Below are 21,861 nucleotides of genomic sequence, written 5' to 3' on the forward strand. Positions count from 1 at the left end.
GCTGAGGGATGTGTGGCTTGGGCACTGCAAAGAAAGTGTCAAAGAAGGGAAATTCCTAAACATACTTCTTAGACTGAGCAGAAATCTTAAGATGTACAAAGTGTGCCATGGAGACCACCCCAGGAGGAGGCAGAGGGGACAGAGAGGAGGCGTGTGTATTCATGTGTATGAGCCGCTGCGTCAAGGCCTGGAGTGCATCTTCCTCTCCCTGTTATTCAGCATACCTCTAGGTCCTTGGGCATTCAGCGCGACCCCAAGATGCAATGCTAAAGCCCCCTGTGGTGTTTGTGTCAATCTAAAGAATGTTGTCCTACTGGGGCTCTGGGCCCCAGTGCTGGGCCCGACCTGGGTGCTGGGATGCTGGCCACCAGCCAGGCCTGAGGGGGCATGTCACAGGCCCAGAGCAGACAGAGTAGGCTGAGCAAGGGGCAGAGCGGGCTCCAAGCTCAGGGTGGCTGACTGAGGCTGGCCCCCACTGTGGGTCTTGTTGGATTTGGCCTGCTTGTGCCTCTAGGAAGAGAGTGCTGCTAGCAGGCACACTCCTTAGAGACATCAGCCTTGAGGCTGTCCTAGTCTCTTCTGGCCCCTGGACCCCTGACGCATGTCACAGGAGGCCGGGACCCCGTGAGCCTGTTGAGCCATCTCCTCCTGCCAGCATCGAGGCAGCGGGGCTTCAGACTCGAGTGTGCAAGACCGAGTATATATAAACTGCCTTTAAAGCACTCACTCAGGGACCACTTTCCAGGCTTTCTAAACTCAATTGCTTTCTTTTTCACCATCAAATACGTTGGTTATGCTTTCCTATTTAAATTATAAGCCATTTGACTAGAACTTTATAGAGATGCATTTTGGAAAACAGAAAAGGGAGCTAGCATTTTTTAGGACCATCTTCAGAAGTCATTCTTGCTGCCTGCCTGCTTGGTTTTAGTAATTCACCTGTCATCGAGAGCCTTCTGTCAGCTCTCCAGATGTTGCCTGGAAACCACTGCCTGCCCCTGTCAGCAGCCTTTAGACTTTGGACAGACTGAGTCAGGTGGCAGTGCCATGCTGCACTGCAGGAGTCTGTTAACTTTGAACTGGCAGCTGCAGGTAATCAGAGAGGACGTCACCTAGGAGGGCAGCTTGTGCTGTGGAGAGGCCAGGAGCCTCACCAAGCAGGCTGCAGTGGGTAATTTCTCTCTGGTAGGCATGGCCTATGCACCTGCCAGGTGAGGTCTCCAGCAGGGAGTGGGGTAAGCAGGCACTTGTCTTAAAGGCTCATTTGGAAGGTCTCGGAAGCCATTCACAAAACTTAAGTAGTCCCGAAGATAACATAACGGGCCTTTAAGAACAAATAACAACAAAGCTGGAGCTAAGGAGTAGGTGTGCAGGGCAGAGACTGACTGTCTCCTACAGTGACCCTGCTCTGCAGGTAGCCAGTTCTCATCCAGGAGGGCAGGCCGTGCCCTGCCGTGTGTTCTTGGTGCTGGACTCAGAGAGGGGAGCATGGGGGCTTGGGTGCATTTGGCTCTGTTTGGGATATCTCAGCATTAGATCTCATTTCTTCCTGGGACCAGTCCTTTCAGATGGGAACCACAGACCTGGCCGATCACTGCCCTTTTCCTGCTTCTGTAGTGGATGTAATAAAACAAAGCCCAGGTTTGTTATTTTTCATCCTCAGCAACTGGGCAGCTACTCCATTCGGAGAGACACAGGTGATGGCTCCAGACCCTCCAGTGCGGGGCCACACCCGCCCTGGCCTTCAAGACTGGGAGTGCAAGGAGGAAGTGCGTGCACCCCTCAGACGGCTCGTGCTGCATGCCTGCCAGGAGCTGTGGAGTCCCGGCGTGGCTGCCATTGCCAGACCCCCGCTTCCTCCTGGCATGTGGGTATTGCCAGGCCCAGTGGGCCTGCTGAGGAGACAGGGATGAAGGCTCTTGAATAGCACCCAGTGGTGTTCCAGGGGTCCTAAGCCACATTGGGGTGGACAGGGGACTACCCTGTCCTGCTTTCACCCTGCTGCCAGTTCCTGGGAGGACGCAAGTATTGGAGGCCTTTTACCTGCATTAGGCCTGACTCCAGGTGGGCCTCGTTAGCGCAGGGAGGCGCTGGGGGAAGCTGGGGAGGCTGTGAGGGGGCGGCCACGTCACAGCCTCCACCCTGGCTCTCAGCATCTGGGTGGTGTGTTCTAGTGTGTTTATGACCTCCTTCCATACAGACATTATCTCCTTGAATTGTGTGAATTCTGAACAAAATAGTGGTTTTTCTTTGTTTTCATTGTGACACGTGGTTGGCATGGCATAGTCTATGCGATTTGGGTAGAGGGAAGGCAGCAGAGGTCAAAGGCCATTAAAATTATTCATATACCTTAAGGCTGGCACCTAAGAGCTTGTTCTCGACCCACAGGCTGTGGGAGACTTGCCCAAGTTCCTACAGAGCAGAGTCCGGCAGTCCGCACAGATATAACCTCATCCTTTGATTTGGCTCTTGGTGCATTTATTCTGTCACAATAGTACAGAGGGAGGTAGAGCTATGGCATGATTTAAACTTGTTCACTCGGTATCAACAAACTATATGTCTGGTATAACAAATGGAAAATTCCCAGTATGGTGGCCTCTGTCAATCCAGGTGACCATCACATATGCATGTCACTTGGGCTGGTTGGACAGTCTTGGGAAATTGATGTTGTATCTTCATCAGCAAACAACCTGGCAGTTTGGGGGATACTCAGGGACCTGGGACAGACAGTCCACACCTCAAGCCTCACTCTCTTCTTCTGTTAACATAGGGACAGTAACACAACAACTTAAGGATGCTTTGTGAGCACAGGCTTTTGTACTGTGTAAAACCCTGTGTGTGGAAGTCATTGTTATTGTTTCTTAAAAATCTTCACACCGATAATTATTCAACCTCACTGTTTGGTTCTGCCTCGTTTGAATGGACCAGAATAGAATGTTGGTGTATGTCTCCTTATTAATAGGCTTTGGAGCATGACTTCCTACTGAAAAAAAACTCAGCTCTGCATCTGCTGTGCTGCAGAAATGCCAATCACACATGTAACATCTAGATAAATTAAGCCTTAAGAACTTTATTCATGCCATTACTTTTGGCATACATGCATGAAAAAAGGAAGTGTATGACCTCAGTAAACCCATGAAGTTAAAAATAGACCAGCCCTAGCAAAGCTTCCCTGTGCCCTGGGCTCCAATGTCCCATTCATTGCATGTGTGTGCAGCCATCAACATAAGGTACAGCTCTCACTCTGAGATGGGAAGTTTCCAAGTGAGATAACATCTCAGCAGAATAACCCCAACATTAGAATGAATTTATATATTATTCCTAGAATTATGCAAATAAAATTTCTAAATTAAGGTTGCAAAGTTTGAGGCTCTCATGCTTACCTATTTTTGACATAATGGTTTTGTAAAAGTCTCTAATAGGCTTTTTTAAAACTCTGACAACCTGAAGATATCTAAACGAATGTTTTTCAAATCATGTATAAAAATACTCTAGATGAGTGAGAACAGGTTACCCCTGAAAACTGTTTTACATCGCAGTCTGAGACATGGGTTTTGTTGAGGAGAATTCACATAGACTTTGTGTATGTGAACTCAGGTTCTTGTGTGTGTGTATATGTGTATATTCTGCATTGGGCAGTTGTGTATACATTCCCAGCTAAGTAACTTACCAATTTGCTCATTCACAAGGAATCCAAATACCACAAAATAAACTGTTATGTAAGCTTCAGTAGAGGGTATGGTTTATCTTACATAAGATTCTATTCGTATGCTTATAAATCGTGCTGTTTATCTTGTGGATGATTAAGTTTATTTGAATGAAGCTGTATTGTTTCTGTGCAGAGAAACAGCCCAGCAAGTTGTGGCCCACTACCTTGTTCTCTCTGGGTGCCCTTACTGTCCCTGCCTGGCCCATCGCCAAAGGGAAGTCTGAGGATGGGGACCAGGCATCTGGAGCATGGACCACCTCTGCATCCATATTCCTCCACTGCCAAAGGCCTTTGAGCTTCTGCTCTGCATGGTTATAGGGTAGGTGATGTTTAAAAAGGAACAATGGATAAGAAGAACTCAGGCTTAAGAAATGTGATGTAGTTTAGCTAAGTCATGTATTTTGAAGGAAGTCTGTTTCTGTTCTTAAGACATACTGGCAGGCTGGTTGACCCTGGAGGCTGTGATTTGAGAGTTGACACTGTGTCGTTTTTATCAGGAGGCAATTCTTTTGTCTAGCAAGTGCTACAAGTGCCCCTGGTTTGTTCATTCATTTAACAGTTTGTATTGAGTGCCTACAGTATAGCAATGCCATATAGGGGCACATGTTCCCTATCCTCAAGGAGTCAGTGGTCAAGTTTTACACACTTTTAGCAAGATAGGGGATGACTCACTTCTCTAAGCCAAGCCTAATTTTAGTTTCTTTATAGGAAAAAATAATGACAGGATACTAGGAAACTTCAAAACTGACCACCCAGTATGTTCCTTTACTTTCCCCTCTTGCTCTATTCAGAGCACTGTGACTCAACATCTGAATTCTCTGGGTTCAGCCCTTTGTTTATGAGATTTCTTTGCCTGCTTTTCTCCTGTATGTCAAAGTAGATCTGTGCCTTTCTCCTCCTTATCCTTTCTGATAAGTAGACAGAAAAGGTTTTATGCACACACATCTAGGTGTCTGCTTCAAAGGGCAAGAGTTCCTCTGGCACCTTCCAGGTTGGCTGTGGTGAGGGCTAGTGTCGGTGCCCCTGCCACTTTGGGGTGGGTGTGGTGGTCCTCTGCTCTTGAAGATATTATCTATCATGAAGCAGCAAGTTGGCACATTTTTTTTTGAACAGAGATTTCTCACAGGAACTTTGCAATCATTACACATTCCATTTGCCTCAGTAATGTGAAACTTATTTTTCTAAAAATGGTACAGACAGATCTTGGTGTGACTCACTAGAGAACAATAGTTATGTCAGTTTATTTTTGTCTTTTCCCCCAAGGAAAGGAGAAATTGGTTGAATGTATAGGGAATGTAAGCAGGCTTAAGTCTGTAAAGGGGAACTGGGCCAAAGGCTCAGGCAAACATAGATATGATTAAAACTGGTAAGTGCTGTGAACAAAAGGTCCAGGGTGCCTCACAGTGCATTGTGGGAGGTCTGGCTTATCCTGAAGAGGCATATCAGTCTTCTTGGGAAGTGGAATTGAAGCTGGTGTCTGAGAGATGAGTAGGAGTTAGCAAGAAGAAAGCAGAGCATGAGGGTGGGGAAGAGCATGTTCAGGCAGAGGGAAAAACATCTGCAAAGGCCCTGGGCTGGAAGGCAATGGAACTTTGTGGGGAAGGGAGAGCAGGGCCATGGCACAGAGACAGTTGTGCACAGAGCCTCTGGCTGAAATCCAGATTTGCTACTCATCCATATTTAGACTTACCCACATGTGTACTACTCTCCATTCCTACCCACATCTCCAGGCTTCCATCTGAGATCATATCCTTCTTCATTTAATATTTGTTTGAGTGTGGGATTGCTGAAGACAAATTGTATCATGTCTTCTTTTCTGAAAATGTCTTTATTTGACCTTTTTTTTCCCAGTAACACTTTCTTTTTAAACAACCTTATTGATATATAATTTACACACCATAAAGTTCCCCCGTTTGAAGTGTACAGTCGTAAGTTTTTTGTATATTTACAAGTTGGGCAACCATGGACATAATCTAATTTGAGACCATGTTCATCTCACCCAGAAGAAACCTTGTGCCTATAAGCAGTCACCTCCCATTCCTTCTACCTCCCCCAGCAACTGAATCCCCAACCCTAGGCAAACACTAATCTACTTTGTGTCTTAGTGGACTTGTCTCTTCTGGACATTTCATATAAATGGAATCACACAATATGTGGTCTTTTGTGTCTGGCTTCTTTCACCCAACATAATGTGTTTAAGGTTGATCCATATTGTAGCATGTATCAATCCTTCATTCCTTTTTATGGCCGATGATACTCCATTATATGGATACACCACATTTTTTAATTGTTCATCAGTTGATGAACAATTTGGGTTATGTCCACCTTTTGGTTATTATAAATAATGCTGCTGTGAACACTGGTGTACAAGTTTTTGTGTTGCACTTTTTTTGCTTTTTAATTGTGGTGAAATACACGTAACAAAAAATTTTCCATCATAACCATTTTTAAGCATACAATTCAGTGGTATTAAGTACATTCACATTATTGTGCAACCATCATCACCATCCGTCTCCAGAACTATTTTCATCTTGCAAAACAGAAACTCCATACCCAATACACAATCATTTCCCATTCCATCTTCCCCCAATCTCTGGCAGCCACCATTTTGCTTTCTGTCTCTGTTTTTTGACTCCTCTAAGTAGTGGAATCATACAGCATTTGTTTATTTTTGGGGACTGGCTTATTTCACTTAGCATAATGTCCTCAAAGTTCATTTATGTTGCAGCATATGACAGAATTTCCTTCATTTTTAGGGCTGACTGTTAAGGAGAGACTTGCTTCTGTCATTTTGCTATTTGTCTTCTCTATGCCTTAGAGATTTTTTTGTCCCTCATTGCCTGCATTACTGTCTCCTCTTGTGTTCAGTTGGGTTTTTTTTTTGTAGGGAAACACTTAAGTTCCTTTCTCATTTCCTTTTGTGTACATACTATAGCTCTTTTCTTGTGGTTGCCATGGGGATCACATTTAACATCCTGAAGTCATAACACACTAATGTGGATTATACCAGCTTATTTCAGTAACACACAAAACGTGTCTGTTCCCATTCCTTTCAGTTGTTGATGTCACAAAATAACATCTTTGTGCATTTTGTGTCCAAAAACATCAACTAATAATTTAAAAAGTATATTAGTCTCTTAAATCATGTGGAAAACAAAATGTGGAGTTGAAAACGAAAGTTAGAATAATACTATCTGCTCTTAGGCAACTAATTGCTGTTTAAAAATTGTATTAGTCTCTTAAATCATATAGAAAACAAAAAGTGGTGTTACAACCCATTGTTATTATAATACTAGCTTTTGTAATTGCCCATGCCTTTTCTGAGATCTTTATTTCTTCTTTTGGCTTCAAGTTCCTGTCTATTCCAACCTGCAGGATTCCCTGAAACATTTCTTGCAGGGCAGGTCTAGAGGGAGCGAATTCCCTTAGCTTTTGTTTCTCTGGAGATGTCTTAATTTCTCCCTTGCTTTTGAAGGACAGTTTTGCAACATACAGGGTTCCTCATTTACTTTTGTTCCTTTTAGCATTTTGAGTACACTTGATTTACTTTTGTTCCTTTTAGCACTTTTATTTTTCAATTATTGTAGGTTATATATGTGCTGAGGATCAGCCAGAGGTATAATCTTAAGGTCTTCTTAGTTCTTCTCTGAGCCTTCTTCACCTTTCTCTGTGCATGCCTGGCTCCCCTAAGGGGTAAGTAGAAGAAGGAAGGGGAGGAAATAGGGCACCAGCTCTTTAAATCTCCTGGTAGTCACTTCAGCTAGAAGGGAAGGGACTTGCAGCAGTGGGGGGGAGGTGTGACAATAATAGCCTGGCATCTCTGTCAGCAACTCTCATCTTAAACAGTAGTCACTATTTTGCCAACCTGGCTTCTTCAAGCTGTGTGTAAGATGCTCCTGGAACAGATGTGTGCCTGCCTGTCAAGGGACTGGGGGTGGGACTGAGTAGATGCTATTGGGTTAAAAGCTGTTGATGTTGAGCATCTTTTCACATGCTTATTGGCCATTTGTTTACCTTCTTGTACAAGTATCTGTTCAAATCTTTAATCTTTAAATGAATGTCTTTTTATTATAGAGTTAAAAGAATTCTTTATACATTCTGGATACAAATCCCTTATCAGATATATGGCTTGCAAATATTTCTTCCAGCCTATGAGTTGTCTTTAAACTTTCTTGATAGAGTTACTTGAATAAAAAAGTGTATAATTTTGATGAAGTCCAACTTATCTATCTTCTCTTCTGGTGTTGCATCTATCTGTGTCTATCACAACCATTGTCTAACCCAAGATCACAGACATTCCTCTATTTTTTCCTAAGAGTTTTATAGTTTCAGCATTTACCTTTTAAATCTATGATCCATTTTAGGTAATTTTTATGTATAGTGTGATGTTGGAGTACAAATTATGTTTTGCATGTGAATATCCAGTTGTTCTAGCACCATTTATTGAAAAGGTTAATTTTTCCCCTCCTTGAATTGTCTTGGCACCCTTGCTGAAAATCATTTGGCCACAAATGGATGGGTTTATTTCTGGACTCTGAATTCTATATTCTGTTGATCTCTATGTCTGTCTTTGTAAGTACTATGCTGTCCCTCTGCTGTAGTTTTGTAGTAAGTTTGAAACTGAGAAGTGTGAGTCCTCCATCTTTGTTCTTTTTTTCCCCCCAAGATATTTTGGGTCCTTTGTATTTCTATGTGAGTAGATGTGTAAGAGGATATCCTTGTCTTTTTCCTCATCTAAAGGGAAAGTATTCAGTCTTTAACCAATAAGTATGATGTTAGCTCTAGATTTTTTGTAGATGCCCCTTAGTAGGTTGAGGATGTTTCTTTCTATTCCTAATTTGTTGAGTGTTTGTCTCATGAAATGGTGTTGGATTTTGTCAAATGCTATTCTGTATCATCTCTACTAAGATGATTATGTGGTATTTTCCCATATTCTATTAATATGGTTTATTGCACTATTGATTTTCATATGTAAATCCCACTTGGTCATGATGTACAATTCTTTTTTATGTTGCCAGATTAGTTTTGTTAGTATTCTGTTGAGGATTTTTGCATCTTTATTTTACATATCTCCACAGAAGTGATGTGGTTTTTGTCCTTTATTTTATTAATATGGTTTTCACATTAATTGATCTTCATATATTAAACCAACCTGCATTCCTGAGACAAATCCCACTTTTATATGCTCCTTGGTTTAATTTGCTAGTATTGTGTTCAGAATGTTTGTGTTAATATTCATAAGATACTGGTCTGTAGTTTTCTCTTATTATGATATCCTTGGCTGATTTGGGTATCAGAGTACTACTGTATTTTTTCTCGTATTTTGGGGGAGAGTTGGGTAAAGGAAAGTTTTCTATTTATTCTTCTTTTGAGTGTTTGATAGTGTTCAACAGTGAGGACATCTGGACCTGGTATTTTCTTTGTGCACAGTTTTAAGTGACAAACTCAATGCTTTTTCTTGTTTAAGCCTCTTCAAATTTTCTTTCCTTTTGATTCAGATTCAGTCTTTTGTGTCTTTCTAGGAATTTGCCCTTTTCATCTAAGTTATCTAGTTTTTTGGCATACTCTACTAAAATATTATTAATATTATTAGTTAATATAATATAATTAACATTATTAATAATATTCCCTGATAATCCTTTTTATTTCTGTAAGGTCAGTAACGATGCACTTTCATTCCCAGTTTTAGTAATTTGGGTCTTCTTTTTTTTTCTCTTATTTGGTTAAGGGTCAGTCAACTTTGTTGATCTTTTTAAAGAACCAACTTTCTGTTTCTTGATTTTGAAAATGTTTTCCTATTCCCTGTTTCATTAATTTTTGCTGTGACATTTATTGTGTCTTTTCTTCTGCTTGCTTTCAGATTGCTTTTCTTTTTCTAGTTTCATATGGTGGAAAGTTGTAATATTGGTTTAAGAGCTCTCTTCTTTTTCACATAGGTGTTTTATAGGTATAAATTTTCCTCTAAACAACATTTTAGTTGTATTTCATATGTTTTGGCATGTTGTGTTTTGTTTTTATTCATTTCAAAGTATGTTATCATTTCTTTCATGGTTTCTTCTTTGACTCACTTGGGTTATCTAGCAGCACATTGCACAGTTTCTGTATATTTGTAAATTTCCCAAAATTCTTTCTGTTGTTGATTTCTAATTCTCTTGTGGTTGGAGAATATACTTTGCATGAATTAAATCCTTTCATATATATATATACATTCATAAATATAAATATCACTCTTAACATGCATGTGGACCATTACCCATTATACCATATGTTAGGACATAAAACAAGCCTCAATAAATTTAAAAGATTTAGTTCACTGAACTGTGATCACTTCAGCACATATTTACCTGTTTTAATCTTTTTAAAGTCATGTTGCTCTGTAAAGAAAATATAGTTTCTTTCAATTCCCACATAGATTGGGAAGGGTCATGATAAGGATTATTTATTTTTTACAAAGTCAGGTATCAATAATGACCTGGAGTCTTAAACTCAGTCTTAAACTGGAGTCCTCAGTCTTAAACTGGATGGTAAAACTAGATACATTTCTGGAACCTGATGACTGTCCTGTTTTCATCCTATTTGTACTTGTCTTTGTCATCTTCACAAGCCTTGCTACTTTTGTCAGCTGTCTTGTTTGTGTGTTGTGTTCAGTTCCTTGCTCCAGGCATGGTCGTAGGTGCTGGTAAGAGAGTGATGGATATAACAGGCATAGCATTCACCCCACCAAGCTCACAGTCTTGGGAGGAAGGGGAACATTGGATGTCTTACAAACAAGTTGTTGACAGCCTTGGCGTGCATTGTGAAGAAAGGTACAGGGACTGAGAAAGAAAACCACAGGGACGTGAACATGGCCTGGAGGGTGGTGTGAAATCAGTGGATATGCAGGGGTGAACACTCAGGCTTTCATACATAATAACATGCTCAGAGGTATGTAATCAGGTTGCATTTTTCTTTGCATTGTGTAGATAAATATAGTGGGTTGGAACCTTTAAAATACCACATTAAAATCTATTCTCATTCTTCAGGTGAATAAACTTTTGTAGAACTTCTCAGTAAAAACTGCAACTAGTGATGGAATTCTGCCATCAGCTGGGAAGAAGCCTGTGGTTACAGTAAGAGTTCAGAGAAAGGGAGTGAGGCGACCCCGTCAGGGAGCCTTTTTTGGATACAGGACTCCCCTGGGTTCTGTGGGCGCCCAGATGCACACTGATGAGTGCTGTGAACTGCAGCGAGGGCTGCAGGCTCAGCACCCATTTCAGTTAATTAGAATCCCTGAAGAGGCCCCCTCAGGTCCAGATTTAAAGAATAAGTTTTCCTATTCTTGGGCCTGAGCTGTCAGAACAACAGCATCTAGCGGGTAGAGGGCAGAAGCTTGTTGAGGGGCAGCAGGGAGGCCTGACTTGGACTCTGAGTTCCAGTGAAAAGCAAAAAGGGTGCTGGGAGATGTTGGGGTGTTTGCCACATTGCCTTTCTAATTACGGTTTTCCTTCTGGCTTTTCCTTGAATTGTACTGGGGGTGGGGGAACCTGTGTTCAGAAGGGCAAGTTGTCAGGCTCACTAGAGAAGACAGCCCATGGTAACGGCAGTGGAGTGTTTCCACCGGGAGTGTCCGAGTGAAGGGGAAGGTCTTCCATCTGTACACTGCAGTCTCAGAGAGCAGATGTCCCTCTGTGTCCTGGAATGTGTTTTTATCAGTTAACTGGCAGCACTTTGATTCACCTCACTGCACAAGATCATCAGACTACAGAGGCCTGGGAAGCTCAGGGGTCATCTGGTCATCATGAGTTTGACTATATGGCTCTAAAGCGAGCCATTTGCACAAGGAGACTGAGTCTTCATGAGAATCAACACTTACCTGCTGCGTGCCGGGTGTATGTTCTTGTCTGTGTTTGTGAGCATGCAGTGAAGAACAAGCTGTGGAAACTGACAGTTATCCTCAGCAAGTGCTTGTGCACACTGTGTTCTCAGTCTCGTTTAGAGTATTATTATCTCCATTTTGTATGTAAGGAAACAGGCTCAGCGCTGTTAAGTGGTGGGGTGAGGATTCAACCTCAGGACTGCCTGACTTCCAAGCCTTTGCCCTTTTCCTGTGCATCATATTGCACTCTTATTGTATGAAGATGTTTGAAACATAGAGCATGAGCAGGTTTTAAAACTTCCCACAGGAGATGAGACCGATTTGTGTCCCCTGGCAGCCTTGGCATCTACTGGTGCTCTCTGCATCTGGGCCCCACTGGGATGTGCCTCACAACACGATGAGGACTGGGCTGTCCTCTGGGGACTCCGACCCTCCCATCTGCTCCAGAATCTTCTGTCCTGTGCGGCCTTAGCACAGCCACATTATTCAACCCCAGGAGAAGCAGATCTGAGCTTCCAGATCTACTCTGCTCATTGGGCTGTGGTGTGCCCTTGGGCACACCCACCCACGGGGATGTGCACACACCCTGTCACGTATACTTGCATGTTCTCAGCACTTCCCAGCAAGAAATGTTTTATTAAGATGTGCAGAAGTGGCAGGATATGCTGAAGGAAATATCACGGTTTCTCAAAAGTGTTAGTTGACATGATGGCACCTTGACCTGTTCTCCCAGAATGATACCCTGTCAGACCCAGTGAGTGGTATCCTGGGCTCCTTCAGCCTCTGGGCCCTGGCCTGATCCTGAACAGGGGCTGCCTGACAGGCAGAGCCATTTCAGTGGGAGATTGGGGTCCTCTGGATTTCTCAGCTTCCCAAGCCCGACCGCAGATAGCTCAGGACCCTCCCCTTCCCTGGGCCAGCGCCTGCGTGAGGCAGGGCCCACATTGGTCTTGTCAGCTGGTGTCTCTGCTTCAGTACTTTGGGTCAGTTTATAAACTTATGTAATATATGTTCCCAATTCCAAAATGGGAATACTGGAAGTTCTTGAGGATTAACTGAGATAATTAAGCTGATATGCTGCATACTTGGTAAGTAATTGTAGTTGTGGTTAACTCCAAATTCAAGCAATAGTAAGCTCTTACTGTACTCTCTAGCTCAGTGACAACCTTAGAGAATGGTTCCCAAGGGAATAGCTGGTGATTCTTAACCAGCTCTTGCCATTTTCACCTTCTTGCCCCTTATATTTTCCTTCTTTTCCTTCTCTATCACTTCTTCCTTCAGATGTCCTGGTAGCTACCCTCTCTCCCCATAGGATCATTGAATAGCAGGATATTGTGGGATCAGGATTTTGATAGGGATTACAATGAATCTGTGGATTGTTTGGGTAGTATGGACATCATTATCAATAACAAGACTTTCAGTCCATGTACATGAGTTGTCTATTTGTATTTATTTTTTTCAGTAACATTTTATAGTTTTCAGTGTATACGTCTTTTGTCTCCTTGGCTAAGTTTATTCCCAAGTATTTAATTCTTTTGATGCCATTGTAAATGTAATTTTTAAAAAATTTCCTTTTCATATTGTTCATAGGTAGATTGTTCATTGTAAGAAACACAACTGAGTTTTGTGTGTTCATTGTCCTATAGCTTTGCTGAATTCATTTATTTGTGCTAACAGTTTTGGTGGGGGGTGGGACAGACTCTTTAGAGTTTTGTACATATAATGTCATCTGCAAACAAGTAATTTTACTACTTCCTTTTCAATGTGGATGCTTTTTACTTCTTTTTTCTTGCCTAATTGCTCTGGCTAGGACTTCCAGTGGTAGGTTGAATAGAAGTGGAGTGAGTGGGCACTTTTATTTTTTTTTGCTCTTACAAGAAAAGCTTTCCATTTTTTACTGTTGAGTATGATGTTAGCTATGGACTTTTCATATGTGGCCCTTATCATGTTGAGGTAGTTTCCCTTCTATTCCTAGTCTTTTTTAGTGTTTTTCTCATGAAAGGGTGTTGAATTTTTGTCAAGTGGTTTTTCTGCATCAATTGAGATTGGGATTTTTTTTGTTCATTTTGTTGACCAGGCATTTTTATGAAACCAAATTATATAGAAATTGAGAGGTGAAGCTGATGAAGCTTTGTTAACCTTTTAGGGAACTGGCTTATTGGAAGATGGACATTTTGACATTAATATTAGAGGAGACCTAAATAGTAGGTCCAACTCTGGCAAAGACCCACGACTCCTTTCCCCTGTTAAATATTTTCTTTGTATTTCTCCCATAATTTCCCATTATGTGTTGTGCACAAGTGGTAAATATTAATTGGTTAATGAACTATTTGAACCTCCTTTTAAGTGTGAGGATTCATACTGCTAGTAAGAAATACCCTTTCAAATAAGTGGCGAGTCAGTCGGAGTGGGGTAGAGAGCACTGTTACAGTCAGCTATGGAAATCAGGGTTACAGCTCAGTATTCTGCAGCAGGAACATTGACAAGTAGTCATTTATTTTATTTCCATGAGGAGTCTGAGATTTTTTAGTTAGGAAGAATGAAATGTTAATAATCCAAGTCTGGATGAAATGTTAATAATACCTGGGATGATTTGCTTTGAAATAACCTTGTGGGAATGAGAGAGGGGAAGGGGGAAAATGAAACATGAGTGATTAAGTTATTATATATCCTTTGTACTTTTGTATCTGTTTGGATATTTTCATAATAAAAAGTTCAGAAAAGAAAATGTAAATAAATGATGGTGCAGTTATATACTGAAATATTATGAAGCCATTATAATAACACTTATGAAGAATTTTAATGATGTGGTATAAGCAAGAAAACAAGAAGTCAACTTTCTAATATGATGTATGTATACTTGCACACTCAAATATTTGTACAGAAAAAATATTTGAAGGAAATAATTACCCATGGTTATCCTCAGTTGGTGGGATTATGGGCAATTTTCTTTCTCTGTATCTTCCAAACTTTCTACAGTGAGCAAGAGGAAAACATAATCTCTGAAAAACTTTTTGAAAGAAAGGAACCAAATCTTTTTTAGTGTAAATTGATGAAGCATTTGCTCCAATTATCTACTTTCCATTAAATTGCTCTGGTCAGTGATTAGATAAATGCCTGTGTGGTTACTAATCTTGAGCTGTGGACATGTTTTCAGCCGGTATGTCCCTGTTCTCTGCCCTGGAATCTTGTCTTTGCTTGGGTGTGTGCAGGTGAGGTCATGGGCAAAAAGCAGTCGCCACCACCAGTTCCCTCATTAACTTCTGTTAGACATGTTCCTTTTAACATGAATTTCCATCTGATTTTAGTGAGCTGGACATGATTTCCACGAGGGTGATGGACATTAAGCTTCGAGAAGCTGCAGAAGGCCTTGGGGAGGACAGCACAGGTAAGGCCCTCACTCCCCGGCTCTGGAAGAGCCTTCGTTGGGTTGCAGAGCATGGAGAGGGGCTGATGGAGCCAGGCCTTTGTGTGGAGAGTGGAAGTTCAGTCCACAGTGTGTTTAGACACCCCAAGTTCTCTCACACTGACTGGAGAGCACATCCAGATTATTGAAGGCCAGATTATCAGGGCAGTGCCCAGAGCATCTTTGCTTCTCTGTCCATCACAGGGGATTTTAAAGTCATTTTCCTCATTCCGTGAGGTAACATGGTCCCGTGTTTAGCTGACTTGAAAGCAAAGCAAGAATGATGCAATGCAATCATTTATCTTCTAAGAACATCCAAAGGATCAGTAAGAGGTTGGGCAAAGAATAAGATGGCTTGCTCTTTCAAAAGAAATAATTTTATCAAAAGAGAGCCTTTGATCCCTCCCTTTTATGGCTTTTATTCAACTTCAGGAGACCTTTATTACACCTTTTACAGAGCTAAATTCTAGGCCCATGATTGATCATCTCATTATATATTTTAAGAGTTACCCAATTATGTGACTGATTCACTGTTATCAATAGATTGCTCTTTATGTCTTCATAGAGATGTAAAATAACATTAAGAAAACACTGATTTTCCCACAATGCACCTTTCCCATAGGTTAGGTATTTATACTCACCTTATTTCAGTAATAAAGGTCTCCATCTCTCTTGTTTAAAATCAAAATGCCAGGAATGATTTTCTTTGATATAATTCAGGGGGAACAGCTTCTAATAATATTAAATCCTAGCTGCTTACCCTTATCTTCAGATAACTTATTTCATTGAAGACTATTTCATGTATTATAGATAGATTTTTCTTATTATTCCATATCAGAACTACTGTTCCTCTATCACATTTCAATAGATAACAGATAAACTCAAATATAAGATGAGATTTAAAAAATTCACCCCTGAGAGAAGACAGTGCAGCATGGAGAAGACAGTGACTCTATAACATCTTACTACGCTGACAGACAGTGACTGCAACAGAGGGGGTGAGGGCTTGATAATATGAGTAAATGTTGAAACCACTGTGTTGTTTATGTGAAACCATCATAAGATTGTATATCAATGATACTTTAATAATAAAAAAGACAATATAGGTAATATAATGTGTTTATGTAAAAAAAAATTTTAACTATATAAATGCTTGGAAAATATTTGGAAAGATACAGACCAAAGGGTTATTAACCTGGTCAGCCACAGGGAAAGGAATGGGATGGGATGGGGGAACAGATAAAAGAAACTTCTTTCTTCCAGAAATTTATTTGAATTGTTACAGTTAGCATGTATATATGTAAAATTTTATAATTTTTAAAATTACTTTAAAACTTTTAAAAATTGCTCAATAAATAATTTCTAAATTAAAAAGAAAAATTAACCCTGAGAGAACAAATGGAATTTCAAAATTTCACATATTATGGGACACTAAATTATTACTGATTTGAAGCAAGAAGATACCATCTGAAGAATTGTTTCATTAGTCTGAGGCAGTATATGTTTCATCAGTGCTAGTTTTGGGTATTTCCAGAGTCACTATGAAGAATCAATCTTTAAAAAGAAAAAGAGAAACTAAGTATCTTTTTTCCAAGCAATAGTGAGCTAAGTTATTGAGAGCAGTCCATTCCCATTTAAAATTGAAAATTCTAGATGAGAACATTCTTAAAAAATATTTTAAAAAGTAAGAAATAAGGCCAGAATTGAAAGAAAAATGGTAACCCAGAGAGGAAGTGAGTATAGAAGTCACTTTTAGCCTTCAGATCATTTGCCAATCTTGGAACTTTTTAATTTCATTTTTACATCTTCATGGGGTAGGAGGTGGGGAGAGGGTCAGATATCAATACAGGCCTATACAAAGTGGACTGTCTAATGGAAGACCCTCCTTACAATAAGCTGGCAGACCAAGGACCAGCAAAATCTGAGTTACGTGTGAACCAGACATAAATCAACCCTTTGTAGATCTGTAGTTTAAGTTTGCATTGCTTGGATCATTCAGAGAATCTCAACCCTTGAACATGCCTCGTAGTATTCCTAGAAGGGATGTGACCCAGGCACCTTGTAGAAGCAAACAGTGTTCTCTAAAGCAAGGTACCTTCTATCTCAACTTCAAATTATACAGAAAATGATATTTTCAGGTATGTAATAAATATACAGCCAGTGATAACCAGACAGATAAGGTAACAGGGCACATGAATGAAACCCAATGTTATGGGCTGCCCTGTGTTGCCCAAAATTCACATGTTGAAGTCCTAACACATAGTACCTGAGAATATGACCTTATTTGGAAATTGGGTCCTGTAGATGTAATTAATTAAGAGGAGCTCATGATGGAGTTTCACAGGCCCCTAATCTAATGTGAGTAATGTCCTTATGAAAGGGGGAAATGTGAATGCAGACACGCACTGAGGGAGAACACCCATAATGAAGACCAAGTCAGAGATCAGGATGATGCATCTCTAAGCCAAGGGATGCCAAAGGTTGCCAGAAAATCACCAGAAGTTAGGGAAAAGGCATGGAATAGATGTGTCCATCACAGCTCTTTGAAAATTTTGGATTTTTAGCCTCTAGAACTGTGAGACAATATAATTCTATTTAACCCACTTAGTTTGTGGTACTTTGTTATGCAGCCAAGCAAACTAATACACAGCAGAAACAAGAGAAATGGACATGTCCAAATAGGCATCAAATGTCAGAATTATCAAATATATACTTTGAAACAACCATGCATATACTATGGTGGAAGATTTAATAAAAGTTTGAAAATGTCTGGAAGGAGCAGGGTACTATAAAAAGTGGCATAACACCCAGCCAGTGCTATAAGCTAGAGAAAGAAATAAAAGGGATACAGAAATAAAACTGTCTCTGTTTTTATATGACATGATTATACAAAATATGAAAAAAGTACCTAGAACTCTTTAAGTTTAGCAAGATTGTGAAAGACAACATCAATATACAAGTATTTGTATATAATGCAATGAACAATTGAAAAATGGAATTTAAAAAGGTACCATTTGTAATAGCACTAAGAAAAGAAATACTTAGGTATATATCTAACCAAATATATGCAGGATCTTTATACTGAAAATAAAAAATATTGTTTAAAGAAATCAACAAAGACTTAAATACATGTAGTGATGGTATTTAGGGTCATAAATTAGGTCATGTGGGTAAGAACTCTCATGAATGAAATTAGTGCCCTTATGAGAAGAAGCCAGGGAACTACTTGCTCTCTTTCTGCACATGAGGACACAATGACCAGTTAACAGTGAGTATCCTGTGAGAGAGTCCTCAATAGTACCCCACCATGCTAGTACCCTGATCTCAACCCTCCAGTCTCCAGAACAGTGAGAAATAAATTTCTGTTATGTGTAAGCCACCCAGTGTACAGTACTTTATTATAGCAGCCTGAATGGACTAAGATTATGTTTACAGACTGGAAGAGTCAGTGTTGCTTAAAAGTCATTTCTCCCCAAATTGAGCCACAGAATAGCTAGCAGGAGTACACTACACAGTTTACAAGTCAGCTGTGAAAAGCAGGGACACAGTTAGTTCAATATTCTGTAGCAAGAACATTGATCAGTAATCAGTTATTTGATTTCCATGAAGGGTCAGAGGTTTTGTTTAGGAAGAAGCCAAATCCATATAGATGAAATGATAACTATATCTGGAATGATTTGCTTTGAAAGGGAGGAGGAGTGTAGGGGTGAAGATGAAACAATCAATCTCACAGGATATTTTTCCAATATTGACATGCTGATTCTAAAATTTACATGAAAAAGCAAAAGAACTTAGCATAGTGAAAACAGCTGAAAAAGAACAGTTGGAAGACTCGTACTACCTGATTTCAAGACTTACTGTAAAGCTATAATAATTAAGCCAGTGTGGTTATCACCAAAAGGATAGATGCATAGAGATAGAACAGAATAGAGTCCAAAAACAAACCCATATGGTCAATTGATTTTTGACAAAGATGCAATTGTAATTCAATTAAGAAAAGATTGTCTTTCCAAAAAATGGTGGTGCTAGAAAAAATTGGACATTCATATGTTAAAAAAGTGAACTTTGACATACACCTCACAGATTATACAAAAATTAAAATATATGACAGGCATAAATGTAACACTATAAAACCTTTAAAAGAAAGTATAGGTGAAATTATTTATGACCTTGGATTAGATAAGAGTTCTTAGATACAACACCTCAATCCCTAAAAGAAAAATTTGCTAAATTAAACTTCATCAAAGTTTAAAATTTTTGCTTTGTGAAAAGACACTATTAAGAAAATGAAAAGACAAGATATAGACTGGGAGAAAATATTTATAAGTCATACTTGACAAGGGACTTGCACTTAGAATTCTCAAAATTAAACAGTAAGAAAACAAACCACCCAAATAAAATATAGGCAAAAGACTTTTAAAGAAGCTTTACCTAAGAAGATGTGCAGAAATAAGCACATGAAAAGGTGCTCAATATCTGTAGACATCATTACAAATTAACACAACAATGAGATATAAACACTTCTTATAAAAAGTTATAGACACTTGTTAGAATGGCAAAACAAAAACACACTTGAAAATTACAAGGGCTGGTGAGGCTACAGGGCCACTGGAACTCTCATATTGCTGATGAGAATGCAAAATGGTACAGCTACCTCGAAAAATATTTTAGCGGTTTCTTATTAAACATACACTCCTGCAATTCCATGCCTAAGCATTTACCTCAGGGAACTGGGAACTTATGTTTACACAGAAGCCTGTAGCAACTTTTTTCATGATTGCCAAAAACTGAAAAGGACACAGATGTCTTTGAACAGGTCCATGGTTAAATAATGTCTGTCCAGTCAGCAGCAATAAGGAGCAAACTATTGATCAAAACAGTAACACGGATGAATCTCTAATGCACTGTGCTGAGTGAAAGAAGCCAGAATCAAGAGGATACATGCTGTATGAATATATCTGCATGACATTTTAGAGAAGAAAAAACTATAGAAACAGAGAACATATTGGTGGTTTCCAGGGGCTACCTAGGGGAGGGGCTTGGCTACAAGAGGGAAGCGTTGGTACAGTCCCGTACCTTGGTTTTGGTGGTGTTTATACAACTCTATGAAAATCAAAAAGAATAAACTTTACTGTTTGTAATTTTAAGAATGTTTTTAAAATGATATGCCATATTTGAAAAATGATCAAATGGATTTTCTAGAAATAAGCATAACTACTACACTTGAAAATTCAGTGGATGAGTTTAACAGCAGATTATATCTGCTCAAGATAGATCACAAGAAAGTATACAGAATGTAATATAGAATGGTAAAAGGATGGAAAATACAAAAGAGAGAGGACAAGAAGCATAGAGATCAGGGGAAGGGCATAGCATACATGTGAGCACAGCCTGAGGAGAGGAGAGCTGACATTTGCTGGAATTGATTAAAAAAAAGAAAAGATTACCCATTCATGGGTTTAAGAAACCCAGTGAATCCCAAGAAGGATAAATAAAAGGAAATCCTTAGAGACTGTAAATGTAGAAAACCTGAGACAAAATGAAAAATCTTAAAATAATGCTGAGAAAAAGACAGATTACCTTCAAAGGAGCAAAAAACTGATGGCTGAACTTCTCAGCCACACCATAGAAGCCACAAAACCGTGAAATAATGTCTTCGATATTGAAACAGTAACTTAGAAAAACTGACTGCCAACCTAGAATGTTATACCTAAGAAAAATACATGTCAGAAATGAAGGAGAAATAAATGCATTTTCAGATAAACAGAAACTGAGTTTGTCACCAGTAGACTCACACTAAAGCAGATTCTAGGGGAAATCTGCCTTCCGGCAGAAGGAAGACCCTCCTAGCTGGAAGGTCCAGAACACAAGAAGGAATGAAGAGCAAAGAGAATGAGAAACAAGTGGATACATCTAAATGAATGTGGAATTGTATCTTCTGGGCTTTTTAAAGATCAGAATGAAAACACTAGTGCATAAAAATAGTATTGAAGTGTTCTAAATTCCTTGTTCTGTCCCATAATAGAATAGGTAGTATACTTTCTAGGGTAGTCACTGGAAGAACAGAGATTCAAGACCATGCTCATAAACTAGTAGTGAGAAAATAAGGCATAATTTTAAAAAGTCAGTTAATCCAAGACATGGCAAGAAAGGAGATTAAGAAAAAGCATATAAAATAGCAGACTTGTCCTTATTAACATACCGTTAGTACAGTAAATGCAAGTAGGCTAATTACATTAATTGTTCAGTGAGAAGTTAAAGACCATCAGACTGAATTTCTAAAACTAAATCTTAAGTGTAAGGATTCAGAAAAGTTTAAAAGAATAGAGGAGAGACAGAAAGACAGGACACGTCTATGAGAGAAAGGCACTGGTAAAAAAGAAAGAGAGAGAGAAAGCAAGCAAGCAGGAAGAATGGAAAGAGAGGCTAGGAAAACATGGACCTTGCCAACACTGAGCAAAAGGGAGCTGGTATAGCTGTGTTAATAGCTGTCAAGATAAAATTTAAGGCAAAAAGCGTTACTAAAAATAAAGAGGGCCATTGCACAAAAGGTTCAATTCCACAGCAAGATAACAATTGTACCTTACTATGCACCATCATAATGTCAAAAGTTATAGAGTAGAAATTGACAGGTAAATAGAATCTGCAGTCAGTGAGTTCTTTTTAATACATCTCTATCAGTGATTGATTGAACACATGTCTTTAAACATTAGTAAAGATACAAAGTGTTTGGATGACACAATTAAAAAGAAAAAGGCCTTGCTTGTCCTATTTGATGTCCTAATTATAGGACGTTAAAGAAAATACATTATTTTCAAGCACACTAGGAACAGTCACAGATTTTTGGTAAGCCATAAAGCAGGTCTCAACAAACCTGAATAGATACAAATCATA

At 39.5% G+C, this 21,861-nt stretch overlaps 1 protein-coding gene across 7 annotated transcripts in view; it reads left to right on the forward strand.

Moving 5' to 3' along the window:
* CRACDL (CRACD like) overlaps positions 1-21,861 on the forward strand; it is a 117,715-nt gene that overhangs the window by 53,452 nt on the left and 42,402 nt on the right. For 2 of the 7 annotated variants that reach the window (XM_073239943.1, XM_073239950.1), the window contains exons 1-2: positions 1,542-4,025; positions 14,870-14,949. In XM_073239943.1, the coding sequence (XP_073096044.1) occupies positions 3,955-4,025; positions 14,870-14,949 (151 nt within the window). In that variant the 5' untranslated portion in view covers positions 1,542-3,954. Of the gene's footprint in view, positions 1-1,541; positions 4,026-14,869; positions 14,950-21,861 lie in introns of those variants that run through there. The other 5 variants (XM_073239927.1, XM_073239934.1, XM_073239938.1 and 2 more) reach the window with 4 other exon arrangements.

The sequence above is a fragment of the Manis javanica genome, chromosome 1 (assembly GCF_040802235.1).
Source record: "Manis javanica isolate MJ-LG chromosome 1, MJ_LKY, whole genome shotgun sequence".
In the NCBI taxonomy this organism is placed as follows: Eukaryota; Metazoa; Chordata; class Mammalia; order Pholidota; family Manidae; genus Manis; species Manis javanica.